At 42.6% G+C, this 16684-nt stretch overlaps 1 protein-coding gene across 14 annotated transcripts in view; it reads right to left on the reverse strand.

Annotated features, from left to right (window-relative positions):
• The window catches only part of ARL15 (ARF like GTPase 15), a 447774-nt gene that overhangs the window by 206856 nt on the left and 224234 nt on the right, over positions 1-16684 (reverse strand). For 9 of the 14 annotated variants that reach the window (XM_084833220.1, XM_084833222.1, XM_084833213.1 and 6 more), the window contains exon 2: positions 12259-12315. The exons of the other annotated variants lie outside the window; for them this stretch is intronic. In XM_084833220.1, the coding sequence (XP_084689346.1) occupies positions 12259-12315 (57 nt within the window). The remainder of the gene's footprint in view (positions 1-12258; positions 12316-16684) is intronic. 14 annotated transcript variants of the gene reach the window in all.

The following is a 16684-nucleotide window of genomic DNA, read 5'->3' on the forward strand; positions in this document are numbered from 1 at the left end:
TAGAGAGCATGTCCTCATAGGGGATTATATAGTACAGACAATGTAATAAAAGGGTGAGAGGTGAAATATTTGGGAAAGGGTAGAATAAAACAGACACCTACGGAACCAAGAAACAGGAGACTAGGTTTGCTATTCCAAACACATTTAAGCTAGGGAGTGCGGAAATGTACTTGACTATTTTCTTAGACACTCTATACATGTTGTAAGAGACATGAAAGTGACTCTGCTCTATGAGTCTCCTCTTTGTCTCCTTGTAACATCTAATATAAATATGTGATGCAACATCAAGGCAAAGCAAGAGAGGGGACACATACGGAGCAACAGATCTGCCTCTCTCTATCATCTAGTGTGGCCCTATTGTTGAGATGGAATCAAGCATTTCTAGAAGCAGCACATGTTCCCATGGTTAATAAACTGTGGCTTACTGGAGCCAGTATACATCACAATTCCCTCTACTCATGCTCATTGCCAGCTGCAGAAGCCACTGCCCACTCCCAACTTCAGAGGGAATACTGTAAAGCAAGAGAGTGTCTCTTTAAAGACCCTACAGACCTGAGTATGTCCCTCTCTCCTTATTCAAAGCTGCATAACTGAATCTATAATGAATAAATGAATGACAACATACATACATACATATACACACACACACACACACACCTTTACCAGTCATACTAGAAGTGAAGGAGCTTCATGCATAGTTCTGGGACTGGAATGTTTAATAGGACTGCAGAAAAAAGTTCACTCCATCACCACAAAGCAGGGACCGTAGCAGCTATATCTGGAATTTCCATTAAAGAACATTTACAAATTATAGACTAGGTGCGTATACCAAATGAAATCATGGTGGGATATACTCAGAACAATAAAATGTCTCTAGAAGTTCACAAAAACAACAACATCTGCTTAGTCAAAGCTGGGCTATATGGACCTCTGGACTGATCATACAAGGCAGTTCTTAGGTTCAGGAGCCATGAAGTAGGAAAATAATTACCTTATTGCTATAAAAACTGGAAAGGTCATCTTCACTAGCTGTGTACAGCAGGGGTCCCCAACCTTTCTGAACCCATAAGCACATTTGGGAGTTTGAGAAACTGCTGTGGGAACCACCACAAAATGGCTGTCATGGGGGAACCTAGTCACATAATGGCTGCCGTGGGAGCCTGGCTAGTCAAATATGAACTAAAGAGATGTGTGGCGGGGGGGAAATACAGTGAAGCTAGAGGCTGGGAGGGAGGGGGAAAAGTAAGGCAAAGGGGTAGAGGGAAGAGAAAGGGCTAGGCTAGAGCCTGGGGGGACTGACAGCAAGGTAAAGATGTAGGGACAGGGACAGCGACAGCGAACCTAGAGGCTGGGAGGGGGGAACAGCAAGGCAAAGGAGTAGAGAAAGAGCAAGGCTAGGAGGGGGAGAAACCATGAGCTAAAGAGGTGCGGGGAAGAAATAGTGAGGCTAGAGGCTGTGAGGGAGGAGAAAATAGAAAGGCAAAAGTATAGCAGGGAGAGAAAGAGCAAGGCTAGAGACTGGGAGTAGGGAGGGGGAGAGAGGGGGAGAAGAAAGAGGAAAGATCTATGTGGGCAGAAGATAGGTCACAGCCAGAAAACAATTGTTTCCTTCTCTGCCTGTCCGCCAAAAGCTGATCTGCAGCAAGTGCAGGAACATGAAGGAGAACCTAGCGTCCTAATGTTTTGTTTTGTTTTTAAATTAAAATAATTTTTTGAAGGGAGAGCTTCATGGGTGCTGTTGGAGGTCCCCGTGGTTGCTATGGCTCCCGTGGGCACTGCACTGGGGACCCCTGGCAGTATCAAGCTTCCAACTGCAGTTTGCACCTATCCTTATCGAGATATTATCCCAACACATAACATGTCCTGTCTATAAGTGGGGGCCCAGAAGCTATGATGGACATCGCATGGTGGCTCAGAAGGTAGTAATAAGCTAGAGCTGCAAAAGTTTGGACAGCTCTAAGTAGACATGTTCCTACAATGTTTGCATAGTGTGGAGAATGTGGACAGGGAGATGTTTTTCTCCCTCTCTCAAAATACTACAACCCAGAGTCATCTGATGAAGCTGATTGGTGGGAGACTCGGGACACATAAAAGGAAGTACTTCTTCACACAGTGCATAGTTAAACTATGGAATTCGCTACCACAGGATGTAGTGATGGCCACCAATTTGGATGGCTTTAAAAGGCGGTTAGCTAAATTCCTGGAGGAGAAGGCTACCAATGGCTACTAGTCCTGATGGCTCTATGCTACCTCCAGTCCCAGAGGCAGTTAGCTTATGTACACCAATTGCTGGGGAACATGGGCAGGAGGGTGCTGTTGCACACATATCCTGCTTGTGAGTCCCTGGTCGACAGCTAAGTTGGCCGCTGTGTGAACAGAATGCTGGACTAGATGGACCCTTGGTCTGATCCAGCATGGCTCTTCTTATGTACAACATCTGGAACTCAAGTAAGAACTTTTATCTTTCCAAAGCTCTGCCCACTTCCTAAGAGTGGAGAACCTAGCACTCTCAATCACCTCCTGCCTTATGTGTTTCCTGCACTGGTGAACAGACACTGGGGAGAATGGAGGCTGCTGATGCAAAGGAGGCCAGTTCCTCAGGGGAAGCTGGCTCAGGAGATGGCTCAGGAGGTCTTGATTTGGAGGTCTCTGGCTTAAATGGCCTATGGCTGACAAGCTCCAGTTCATAGTCAGGCATAGGTTCAGCATCTCCAAGGGCTTTCAGCACTGGTCTTCCCAATCCAGCTGATTCCTTCCCCTCTATATCAGAGTTCTAGCTGCTGCTCCAGGCCAGGCTCATGACTTGGTCAGCCAGTGGTCTCAGATGTGGACAAGGGTGGGAGAACCAGGGATGCTTGAGCTCACTGAAATTCTCTGAACTGTACTTCAGAGCTTGGTTTGACTTGCTCCTGTTCTTGTTTGTGACCTGTTTTGCAGTTTGTTCAAACAGGGAAAATTGTGTTTTTTAAAAGTGCATAGTTTACAAACTCAAGTTCAGGAATTTGCTAACATTTTCAGAAAACATATGCTCCCATTCACCTTTGGGGCTGTGAATGCGGCATTTGAGTGACCTGCAAACTGAAACTAAATTTTCATACATCCTTAGATGTGGGACAGATGTACCAGGAGGGGCATGGGAGGGAAGCTGCAAGCTTACTCCCTCACCTTGTATGATAGAAGACTATTGTCTGGCCAAAGTATTCTTCCTGCATAGCAGCACCACCTTCCTTTGTTCCTATTCTAGACCCATACTGGAAGCTACATGACTTTGACATTAAACGCTCCCACAATGCCTAGAATGTATGCAAATTCTACTTGTTACTTGGAAAGAAGAGTAGATTTCTGGAAAATGGGACTTCCTTTCTACCACTGCTGCTCTGTACTGTACTGGCTTCATTCGAGTTCAAGGAACATCAGGTGGAGAGTTGAGTTTCTAAATTAAGATTAAAAATTACTTAGTGGTAACTAATCTCATTAAAAAAGGATAAACATAACACAGCAAGAAGTTCTGTTCATATCTAGTTCAGACAATATACCATGTCTCCAGATCCCCACTAAAGGACAGCAGTAAGATAAATGGATTATAAGCACTATACTGCTAGTATGACTGAGAAAAGGTACAAAAGAAGGACAACCAAAATGAAGAGGGACTGGCTCACCTTACCTAAGAGGAAAGGCTATTATATTTGGCTCTTTTCAGCTTAGAAAGACAACAGTATTTGGGTTGCCCTGTTAAACCACCCTCTTGCCTTGAGATGCTGATGATGAATGCCATGTCAGCCCAAAATAAAACTGTCATCCATTACCTGATTATGGATGATGTGGCTGACCTGGCATGTGTCACTGAGAACTGGATGGAGTTGGTTTGTTCCAGCTTTATCCACCTATGTGCATACTGCAACACCAGCACTAGCAGGAGAGTTGAGGAGAGGGTTAGCATCATCCCTTTCCCTCATCAGTAGATCAGTCCACTCAGGTGACATATTTGGGTGTTTGTACCTGGTGTTGGGCCAGACTGTGGATCCTGCTGGTGTACTGGCCCACCTGTCTCTCTACCCAACCTTTCTAATGTGGTTTCCTGCATGGTGTTGGAGAATTCCATGACTGTGTTTCTGGAAGACATTAACATTCACATGGATATTACTTTAGTAGTCTTGTTTGGGACTATATGGCCACCATGACCACCATGGTGCATATGTCATCAACCAACACCTTCTGCAAGATGTACTGTAGACCTGGTATTTTTGACTAAGTGGGGGACTGGGGGTCTGGATGGGGTTGGTGGTGTTCTATGACCTCACTGTCATGGTCAGTCCATTTATTTATATTCATTGTCATAGGCAGACCATTTCTTGGTGAAGTTTAGGTGGATAGTAATCATTCCCCTCCACAGCGGTAGTGGATTGATTAGGATAGGCCATCGCTGGAGACTTATGGAATCTGATGAATTCTTGAATGCTCTCAGGAATCTAACATGGCTGCTGCTCCTGTTGAAGCTCTGGTCTCAATACGGAATGGTGAGATGAAGTGGGCTATCGACACCGTTGAGCCCAGCTAGCACCTTGCTTCATCAGATAGTTGTAAATTGTTAAACAGGAGGGACCATTACTAAAATGCAGATGTCAGAAATCTCATACAGAGTATGTCTGAACACAAGTGAGAGCACATTAATGTGAGTATTTTATGATGGCAGTAGTTGAGAAATGTTTCTACTTCTCAGCCTCAATTGCATCCTTGAGGAGACATCCAACAGAGCTTTTCCACGTGATGAATGGACTACTGAACTCTGGCCCTAGCAGGCTTCCTGTAGAACCTTGGGAGACCTGCTGTGACATGTTTGCAGGGCACTTTGAGTATAAAATTGCTGATATTCACCTTGAATATGATACAGTGCCTGTGGTGGTGTCCACAGTACCATCTAATCTAACTGTATGTGATCATTTTTGGTTGATGCAGTCACTGGGGGGAGGGGGGAAGAGCTCTTATAGAAGAAATCTTGGCTATAATATATTCCTAGTGAATATTTGTGCATGCATACACTTTTCTTCAATGTGCATAGTCTTTGTAGTCTACAAGGTGCCATGCTAGCCTCTTTCATAGAAAAAGATTCTACACCCTGCATTTTCTATGTACTGTACTTGACAGGACCAGAGTTGTCTTCATGTGTGCATTTCCAAACAGGGTAAAATGAAACATATTTTCCCCCATATTGGGGGAAAAAGGAAGCAGAAGAGTTTTTCAAATAGAGTACCAATACTAAAATGACTGCCATTGGCTTAATAGTGCAGATTCTATGTTTATAGTTCCTTTCCTCCAAATACCAGCTGTTTAATGAGTGGATTTCTAGATGCCTGTACTTTGTAAATGCAAAAGTGGATTGGAAGCAAAGTTTAATGAGCACAAACACCACCCTCTGCCAAGACAAAAGGCTGCACATATTCACATTTCCAAAAGTGCATCCATTTGCACTTTTGCTCATATATTCCCTCATAGTTTTCCCTGTGGTCAGATACTTGACTAGCCTTTGGCAAAGAGCTAACACAGGTGGCTTGCTATGCCCTATGGCTTTAAATTCCCTTGCTGTAATCCTGTCATGTCTTGGATGATAAACAGTCAAGTCAGATTAGCGTTTAACAGGGAAGCTTGTAGCAAAATCTGTACATTGCAGGAGATTACACCATCAATGGAACAGTCCTAAAGACTATATAGATATTGTGTCCAATCCACTTTTGCCATTACAAAGCACAGGCATCTAGAAATCCACACACTGGGACAAGTGATGTGGACCCTCTAGAAAAGATAACACCCAGTAGCATCACACAGATCACTTGTGTTGCAGTCTGGAGAAGATACAGATCAGCAAGAGCTTCCCCCAATAGATCTTATATTTGCCATATCTCAGTGCAAAGATAATACTCAGACTGTCCTACAGGCTATGTTCATGCCAGAGGTATCCACATACACTGAATTACAGTATCACATATGGGCTATCCCTCTTTCAGATTTCTTGTAAAACCATGCAACAGTCCAGTTCTTCTTGAACATGTGTTACATCTAGGGAATCAAAGCCCTGAGGGTTAACAATGAATTAGTGCAATGGTGGGTCATGTTTGAATATGAGACTGCTGGATAAGATTGTACAGACACAGTGTTTGGAGTCATCAGTGTACAAACCTCACACAGCTGTACCTCTCTTTTATATTTAATCCAGGTACTGCAGCCTCAGAGCCAGTTCTTATGTTACCTGTGCAGTATGAACTCTGCTTCTGTGTCATTAGGTCACAAACTGAGCTGATAACATCTGGAATAGGGAGACCATGTGGGAATGGGTCAATGATACTTCCATCCTTCCTACAGCAGTGCCTCATCTTAGTGGGGGCTGGCACTAATGGCATGGTAAGAATTCATATTATCATCTTTCCATCCCACTGGATCTCCCCATTTCAAATGCTACCAGTGCAGCATGGGATCTCACACAGAAGGAACAACTATGCTGCACAGAAACATAAGGAACAGCCTGCTATAGCTGATAAGCAAACTGAAGACAAGCCAACTGACACTGAATACAAAGTGGAAGGCTGAAATGCTTATGGCAGTCTGTTGACAGGGGAGACAGATGTATCTGACCTGGATGAAGTCAGATTTCCCCAAAGCAACAGTTTCATTGTTGTTGTTGTTCAGTCGTTCAGTCGTGTCCGACTCTTCGTGACCCCATGGACCATAGCACGCCAGGCCTTCCTGTCCTGCGCTCTCTCCCGGAGCGTGCTCAAGTCCATATTCATTGCATCAGTGATGCTATCTAGCCATCTCATCCTCTGCCGTCCCCTTCTCCTTTTGCCTTCAGTCTTTCCCAGAATCAGGGTCTTTTCCAGAGAGTTTTCTCTTCGCATTAGGTGGCCAAAATATTTCAGCTTCAGCTTCAGTATCTGTCCTTCCAATGAGCACTCAGGGTTGATTTCCTTTAGGATGGACTGGTTTGACCTCCTTTCAGTCCAGGGGACTCGTAAGAGTCTTCTCCAGCACCACAGTTCGAAAGCATCAATTCTTCGGCGCTCAGCCTTCCTTATAGTCCAACTCTCACAGCCATACATTATTACTGGGAAAACCATAGCTTTGATTAGACGGACCTTTGTCGGCAAGGTAATGCCTCTGTTTCTTACTATGCTGTCTAGGTTGGCCATAGCTTTCCTCCCAAGGAGCAAGCGTCTTTTAATTTCATGGCTACAGTCACCGTCTGCCGTGATCTTGGAGCCAAGAAAATAAATCTGTCACCGCTTCCATTTCTTTCCCTTCTATATGCCAGGAAGTGATGGGGCCAGATGCCATGATCTTCGTTTTTGTAATGTGGAGTTTCAAACCAGCTTTTGCACTCTCCTCTTTCACCCTCAACAAGAGGCTCTTGAGATCCTCTTCGCTTTCGGCCATTAGGGTGGTATCATCTGCGTATCTGAGGTTGTTGATAATTCTCCCGGCAATCTTAATTCCGACCTGTGATTCATCCAACCCGGCGTTTCTCATGATGTACTCTGCATATAAGTTAAATAAGCAGGGCGACAATATGCAGCCTTGTCGTACTCCTTTCCCAATTTTGAACCAATCGGTTGTTCCATGTCTGGTTCTTACTGTTGCTTCTTGACCCTCGTACAGGTTTCTCAGGAGACAGGTAAGTGGTCTGGTACCCCCATCTCTTTCAGAATTTGCCACAGTTTGTTGTGATCCACGCAATCAAAGGCTTTAGCATAGTCAATGAAGCAGAAATAGACTTTTTCTGGAATTCTCTTGCCTTCTCCATGATCCAGCGAAAGTTGGCGATTTGATCTCTAGTTCCTCTGCCTCTTCGAAACCCAGCTTGTACTTCCGGTAGTTCTCGGTTCGCATACTGCTGAAGCCTAGCTTGTAGGATTTTGAGAATCACCTTGCTGGCATGTGAAATGAGCGCAATTGTACGGTAGTCGGAACACTCTTTGGCATTGCCCTTCTTTGGAATTGGGATGTAAACTGACCTTTTCCAGTCTTGTGGCCACTGTTGAGTGTTCCAAATTTGTTGGCATATTGAGTGTAGCACTTTAACAGCTCAGCTGGATGTCAGGGTGGACACTGAGCCCATAGAATCCCAGAGTAGTTCTGATTCTGAGGAAGAGCAGTCGCTCCTGGGAGGGGAGCGCATTCCTCTTTCCCAGAGCCAACAGCTGACGGAGATTCCTCCCACCAACATTCCTAGCTTAGATAGCAGTCCAGGGAGTAACAGAGCGCGGATAGCAGACTTGGTGGATGTGCGATGCAGACGCAGAGAGCGGCGCCAGATGGAGGGCGTGGAAAGGAGGCGTAGTGCCCGGTTGGCGCGCAAACAACGGCTGCGCCCAGAGGATCCAAGGGAAAAGGGGATGGACTCTCCCTAGTTCTTAAGTTCAGGGGTCTGCCAGTAATTCCCTTTCAACCGGGGACCAACTGTTCCAACTTAGGGCATAGGTACTGTGCTGCTCAGATCTAGTTGCAAACAGTATAGTTGTTAAGTTGTAAAAGAAGAATAAAGCTTTGAAAGGAATCCCTTTGTCTGTGTCTGGACTTAGCTACTGGATTAAACTGAGAGAGGCCTCCAAGGAGCCCTTGACACTGGAAGACTGTCATCTCCACTAGCTTTGTTGTTAGTAATGCTTCCTAAGGCCCACTTGACTTCACTCTCTAGGATGTCTGGCTCAAGTTCAGTGACCGAACTATCATGGCTATCAGGGACATTCAGATCTTTCCTGTATAGTTCTTCTGTGTATTCTTGCCACCTCTTCTTAATCTCATCTGCTTCTGTTAGGTCCCTGCCTTCTTTGTCCTTTATCATGCCTGTCTTTGCACAAAACGTTCCCTTGAGAGCTCCGATTTTCTTGAAGAGATCTCTAGTCTTTCCCATTCTGTTGTTTTCCTCGATTTCTTTGCATTGTTCATTTAAGAAGGCCTTCTTGTCTCTCCTTGCTATTCTCTGGAACTCTGCATTCAGTTGGATATATCTTCCCCTTTCTCCCTTGCTCTTCGCTTCCCTTCTTTCCTCAGCTACTTGTAAAGCCTCATCAGACAGCCACTTGGCTTTCTTGCATTTCTTTTTCTTTGGGATGGATTTCGTTGCTGCCTCCTAAACAGTGTTACGGACCTCTGTCCATAGTTCCTCAGGCACTCTGTCTATCAGGTCTAATCCCTGAAATCTATTCCTTACCTCCACTGTATATTCATAAGGTATATGATTTAGGTCATACCTGAATGGTTTAGTGGTTTTCCCGACGTTCTTCAATTTAAGCTGAAATTTTGCAACAAGCAGCTCATGATCTGAGCTACAGTCAGCTCCAGGTCTTGTTTTTACTGACTGTATAGAGCTTCTCCACCTTTGGCTGCAAAGGACATAATCAATCTGATTTCGATATTGACCATCTGGTGATGTCCATGTGTAGAGTTGCCTCTTGTGCTGTTGGAAAAGAGTATTTGCTATGATCAGCGTGTTCTCTTGGAAAAACTCTATTAGCTTTTGTCCTGCTTCATTTTGTACACCAAGGCCATGCTTGCCTGTTATCCCAGTGATTTCTTGACTTCCTACTTTAGCATTCCAATCCCCTATGATGAAGAGGACATCTTTTTTTAGTGTTAGTTCTAGAAGGTGTTGTAGGTCTTCATAGAACCGATCAACCTCAACTTCTTCGGCATCAGTGGTTGGGGCATAGACTTGAATTACTGTGATGTTGAATGGTTTGCCTTGGATTTGTACTGAGATCATTCTATCGTTTTTAAGATTGTACCCCAGTACTGCTTTTCCCACCCTTTTGTTGATTATGAGTGCTACTCCATTTCTTCTAAGGGATTCTTGCCCACAGTAGTAGATATGATGGTCACCTGAATTAAATTCGCCCATGCTTGTCCATTTTAGTTCGCTGATTCTCAAGATGTCGATGTTCAATCATGCCATCTCAAGTTTGACCACATCCAGCTTACCTTGATTCATTGATCTTACATTCCAGGTCCTGGCCACAGGGGTGGCCAATAGTACAGATCCTCTGGTACATTTGCTGTGACCTATCTAGAAAACAAGGGCATTGGTACCGTTTTAAATGCTCTGGTGACCCCTCAGTTTGATCACTGTCATACAACTTACATAGTACTACCCTTGAAGACATTCCAGAACTGCAGCTGATTTAGAATGAGGTGGCACAGCATTTATCCAGGGGTAACACATTTCACTAGTATTACAAGAGCTCCACTGGTTACCACTCCATTTTAGGCTAAATTCACTGTGCTGGTTTTAACCTTTAAAACCACTTTACATCATGAGTCCAACCTGAAGGGACATAATTTCCCATATATAGTTCCCCTGTTTTCAGATCAGGCTTAATGATCAGCAAGACCACTGGCTGCTGCTAGGAGTGATGTGTCTCTCCTGGACACATGAGAGATCTGTTCAGTCAGCCTTTTAGGAAGGCCATAAAAACACTGTGTTCAGACATGTCTTTGGGCTACAGCTGGTGTGGGGCTACTGTTTTCATTTGCTTTTTTCTCCATGCTGAGCACAGTGCTCTTAGTGTGTCTTATAACTGTTATACATTGAAGTTGTATGTTGTAAATACCAAGAAGGCAGCAGTCAAAGCCTAGTTATAAGTTCCAAAATAAAAGAGCAGCCATCCTGTGATCCAAGGAAAATTGAACCACCCCTTCATTGACAGTCAGCACTCAGATTCATAACCTCAGGACATTCCCAGCTGAAATGGTAGTGAGGAATGCATTTCACCAATTCCTCAGACAAAGTCTTGGGGATATTGCTAGGTGGAAGACCCAGAAGCATCCATTCACCCCTTTGTACATTCGAGGCTAGGCTACAAAAGTCTGCCCTTGTGTTTGGAAACTTCAGCTGGTACACAATGAAATGACATATCTCTAAATAGGCAGGATGATCAGAATCATGCAATACCAAAGCTTCAGCATGTGGCCAGGCTTTCCGTTGTGTTTGGGACAAAACTGAAGGTGCTGGGATTAGCTTGTAAAACTCATAGTAGATCCAGCCTTTCTCTCATTATGACCTGCAAGATCAATGTAAAGTGTCTCTTAGAACAGTTAACAAAGGCAGAGGCACTTGCAATGGGCCAGTTCACACATAAACTGCAAGCCAAGATTTGATGGTTTATACCTGAGCCATGAACTCCTGTTCCTCAATCCCACTCCAATTCCTTCATTCTCCCATTGCCTTGTTCACACAAACCATACTTTTGGATGTAATAATATTCATTTGCACTTGTCATTCACACTAGAATTGGCCATAGTTTGAAGCAGGTTTCCAAATCTGGCACGCAAGGCAAGCACAAAGCACAGTTTAACCTTCACATGGAATGACAAGCTATGGTTTGTGTCAGATACGAAAGGGAGGGAACTGGACCACACGAGCCCAAGGTTTAGTCATGAATGGTCAATATTTACCATTGCGTATGAACCACCACAATGGCTGCCATACAAGTGCAGAATTTCTCCACATCGGAGCATTTTTCACAAATTTTTATTTGTTTCTGGGAGCTATAGTTTTTATTTGGAAATGGTTTGCCTTCTTATTATTACAGTACAAGTTTAATGCTAGTGCTGCAAATATCTAGACTTTATGTTATCAATGAGAAGTAAGAGCGTCCCCTGATTTAAGTCTTGCCACTCACGTTGTGATCAGAAAGTTGACCCCATTGCAAATATTTTAAATCATAATTTTAACAGAAAAATAATCCTAGCCCTAGCAGCTGGCCTGTTAGAAAGAATGGAAATATGTCTGATATTTTTCCCACCCTGTCTTATATGAACACAAACAAGACTGTTTACGTACAATATTTACTTATACCTTGAGAATTCATTTGGAAGGCCTTAGAATATTAATTACTACTTACAAATCTCACAATACCATACAGCTTATGTTCCTAGTTTTAGGTCAAAATGTTGTGAGCTATCTTGGAAAGACCTGTATCCTGAAAAATTGGGGTATAAAGTACTATTTTTTTTAAAAATGAAACTTATCTGTGTCAACTTATACCACCACATACACCACCACATGAAGCTGACTTCTAGGGGGTATAACTGAACCACAGTTGCCTATTTAATGCAGCTTTCTATGACAAAATCATTTTGCTAATCCTATGCCACACAACTCCAGCTGGAAACACAGGGTAACTGCAACCGAGGATCTAAGCCATACGTTCTAAAAATTACTTTGCAAGCAAGAATATAAATTACATTAAAAGATGGCATATTGCTTACCGTGTAAATGCCAATTCTACAAACAGCAAATGAAAGCTGGATACATTCAGACATTTTCTAAAGAAATTGAAATACAGTATTACCAAGAATTATTAGTGCTAGGGAAGGGGTAGGGAGGACAGGGGGAAGACATTAAAAAAAAAAACAGGTTTATGCCACATGTTTTTTCTATCATAAGTTTAATCTTGGGAGGCCAAAGGAATTTTTAATAAAGGTGCATAGAGGGTGGCCAGAATGGCAGGCTCCAATTTTTCCTGCTATACCACCATATTTTGAGAAGGCTATGCAGGTCTGTTCTGGTTAAAACCCACGTTTATTTTTATGAGCATTATTTTTTTTTTAAAAAAAATGTGATAAAGAGCTGGTTCCAGCATAGTATTTCTAGCCCTTGCAATTACTTTTTGCAATGAACCTCTCAGAACTTAAATATGAAAAAGTGACATTGAAATATGGTATCCACATAATGTTTCTTAGGGCAATTCTGAGGTAGGCTCAGAAAAGCAGGTTCACTCCAGGAAACATTATGTGAATAATTCATCCTGAAATAAGATCTTCTATATGGACGTATCATATGCTATCAAACCCAAATATTATAATGGATTGACAAATGTTAGAGGTAATTGGCTTAGAAGTGGCAGAGGAAAGGACCCCAAGGCTGAAGTTCAAACACGACCATGTCAGGTGCCTACAGTCAGCATTAGCATTGCCTCGCATTACTTCAACTCCTGCTGGATGGCCATCTTCAGTGGCCATATGAACCAGACCAATAGAGCACTTCTAAGATACATGGGTAAGTCCTTTCTGTCATACCCTTGGCAATTCCATGTCGCTTTCAAAAGTAAGTAATGTGAATTAATCCTGACCCACACACTTTCAAAAACAAGAAAAATGTGAAAGATCACTTCTGTGACATAACATAATTTTCTTCTTCACAATTTGGAACTTTAAGCGACCATTTTACATTTAAATTTTACATAGCAGTCCACATTAAATGGCTTCAACCGTTATGACAGGTTATGCACTAACCAGAAATGGGCAACTTGTGGCCCTCCAGATGCTTTGGACTACAACTCCCATCATCCCTCACCACTGGCTATGCTGGCTAGGGCTGATGGGAGTTGGAGGCCAAAACATCTAGAAGGCCTCTTGCACTAAAAGTTATAAAGGTATGTCAGGAATTGAATCAACTGTGCTAATAACTTCTTCCTTAATAAGTGTGTGAGATGCCATAAACTGCAGAACAATAGCAAATTTGATTATTTTCCATACAGGTCAGTCATGGAAGAGCGTTAACTTGATTCGCTTTGCCTTGCTGACAACTGAAAAAGCAAAAAGCAAAAGTATCTTAGTACACAAAAGCAGTAGGTTACAGAACAGCTCTGTACTTTTGTGTCTGCAGCCATACCTCGTTTGTTAGCTCCTTGTGGCAGAAACCTGCCTCTTCTGCCCATGTACACTGATGGCTTAAACTAATGCTAGTAATAATAGTGATCCCCTTCAGAAATGTTCGTACCAAAACTTGCTGTTTGTTAACTGTGACAGCAAATTAAACCTGGGTAATTAAATACATTGATAGTAACCAAATAACAATACTCCTATAGTTATGCTCTGGCTATTTATGTTCAGAAGTCAGATGCAAGACTATAAAACTGAACTTTTAATTATACTTGGGAGACAGGAAAGTTGTAACCAGCACAAAGGATTTTTAAAAGTTTGAGTTCAACTACTTCGTAGTTTGTAATTTGTTAACTACAAAGTCAGGTTCTCTATCAAACAAGTTTTCAAGAAAATGTAGTAAGTGTACACAATACTGAGATTCTCCCTCTACCCACCCAATTTTCCAATACAATGATTCAGTTAAAGTTCAGCATTACACAGTTTAGTACAAGAAGTTCAGATTCATTATTTTAACAAGGAAGCCAACACACACAATGGAGATTATATAACTTCAGGTTTTTTCAGGATTTTTATTCAAAACACAATTAATTTGCACTGTCGCTAGCTTTTGACCTTTGGCAAATGCTGCAAGAATTATATTTTCCATCTGCAAACAAAATCAAGATGAAAAAGAAAAGGGGTGTAACCTCATTAAGAAATGTGTGTATATATATATTTTTTTATTTTTTTTTAACTGTACAATACCCATGTGCATAATCGAACTAGTAAATGTAGTGAATAAATGCAGAGTTCCCTATTCATTTGGGAAAGCTTAAGTTTGTAGTTAGTTTTATAAAGGGGCAAAAAAAAACCAAGTACAAGAAAGACTGTTGCTTGTCTACAGTGACGCCTTAAACAGAGTAGTTTATTGCTTTTGGTAGAATTTTTTTTTACCAATAGGATTATTAAAGGTCCTGGTGTTCCTGAACTAAATTCTGCTTTATAGGAATGTCCTGCATTTATTATATAGGTCAACTCTCTTCCCTTGTAAGAAAGGTAAGTAGCTTAGGGTTTTTATGGCGAAATGTCAGCCAGGCTTGTAAGGAGGAAAATAGACTTGCAATTCACCTCACTTTTCATATCTTCAAAATTTCACCAAAGACGCACCTCTACCATTTAACACTGGATCCTATACACCAGGAGTAGGCAATCTCTTTGAGCCATGGGCACATTTGGCAGTTTGAGAAACTGTCCTGGGTTTCTCAAACTGGGTTTCACCACCAGAAAACAGCTGCTATGAGAGGCCTGGCAAAGGACAAGTAACCTGCCTAAAAAACTGACTACAAGGCAGGCTGAGCCCCAACACATTAAATAACTCCTTTGAACCCACAGTTTTCAGCACCAGCAGAAAGCTATTTCACAGCAATCCCAGCTGCTGGTAAGAAAATGTGTTAATTAAAAAAAGTCAGAGGATAGGGCATCAAGACCTTGGTAGGTGCCAAGACTTGGTAGGTGCCAAGACCAAGTCTGGGAACGCATTCATGCTCGTGGGCACTGAGTTTCCTACCCCTGCTATATACCCATCCCATGTGTTGCACTAGTCTGTTTTTTTTACTATTGCCTACAACCCATCTACCTCCAGTAAGTCACATTCATTTCCCAGAAGGCAAACTGGTGGAACTAAAAGAAGAGCAATTTGTCCAAGAAACCAAGTACAGCACAGAGGTGGGGTCTGTGCTGTAACCCAAGAAACCACCCCTTTGAACTGAAAGATGAAGCTAGAGGGCAGCCCTTCACTTTGCGGCATGCCAGACTCCAAGTTAAAAAGTAATGTTTAAAATCTTAACAAAATAAAAATCAGGAGAGACACAGAGCCTGGCAGGCACTACAAGAGGTGTCCATAGGCACATAGGGGCACACAGGCAACTTGTGGGAGGCCCCAGGTACGCAGAATGGAAAGACCACAGGTCGCTAGCGGAGTGTGGCATGGCCATCTAGGTTCTGTGTCAGATTCAATCCTGAGGAAAAAAGAGACTGGTCTTTTGCAATTGCAGGACTTGAAAAGACTGCCTGAAACCCTGCACACTATTAGTCAGAGCTAACAATACTGAATATGGGTGATGTGTTGGTCTGACCCATTATAGACAGACCCATCCATTTTAACTCTGCAGTTTTATTCTGGCATGACACAAACCATTTCTATTTTCTCTCACTACTCTGTTGTTTTTACCATGTTTCAGTGTTATGCTTTTTAAATTATTTTAGCTGCTCCAATAAGCCTTTGGGCTGAAGAGCAGAGAACAAATAATAATAGAAAGTACCTTATATGCTTAAATATTAATGAAGAATCAGTGTTTTTTAAATCTGCTCCTGCAGATTTTCCTACCTGTAAGAATATACTGGTTTGATACAAAAAGCCAGGCTCCAGAGCCGCTCCACTAGATACCTTCCAGCCATCTTGGAGACACCGTTCACATGGATAATGGGAGTGAACAGGCCCATCTAGCATCTGCAGCAACCAGCTGCCATTTCTATTATCTCAGTGGCTGAAATAGCTGCCGTAAGCATAGAAAGCACTGTAGCGCATAATTGTGGGAATGAGTAAGAGAGGTCCAGAGGCATCATACTGATCCAGTTTATCAGTTTGTGAACCTGCTCACAGGCATCAAGCATTAGCAAACAGGCAATATGGATTTGGTCAAGAGAAAAACACAGACACCTCACAAACCTAATGTATTAAGAAGCAAAGGAAGACTATCACAGAAAATATGCCTTTTTACAGATCAATAGGTAGACATTTCTATGCTCACAGCGCACAGTGGTATAAACTGGCTCTGTGCTGCTTAATGTTCTGGAAACCATATTAAGAGAACTCACAAAACTGGCATGGACAGCATGATACATGCTAAATAAATAACAATAAAGCACTGATTTCAGAAAATGAATGCCTTTCTGCAGTAATTTGATCTCCTCAGACTAATCGTCACATATCCACGGAGACCAAGTGTCAGGGCGGCATGGGGCTATTCTCTCTGAATACCTAATTTCC

The sequence above is a fragment of the Heloderma suspectum genome, chromosome 2, assembly GCF_057233095.1.
Source record: "Heloderma suspectum isolate Gila_16-S chromosome 2, 16-S_ref, whole genome shotgun sequence".
NCBI lineage: Eukaryota > Metazoa > Chordata > Lepidosauria > Squamata > Helodermatidae > Heloderma > Heloderma suspectum.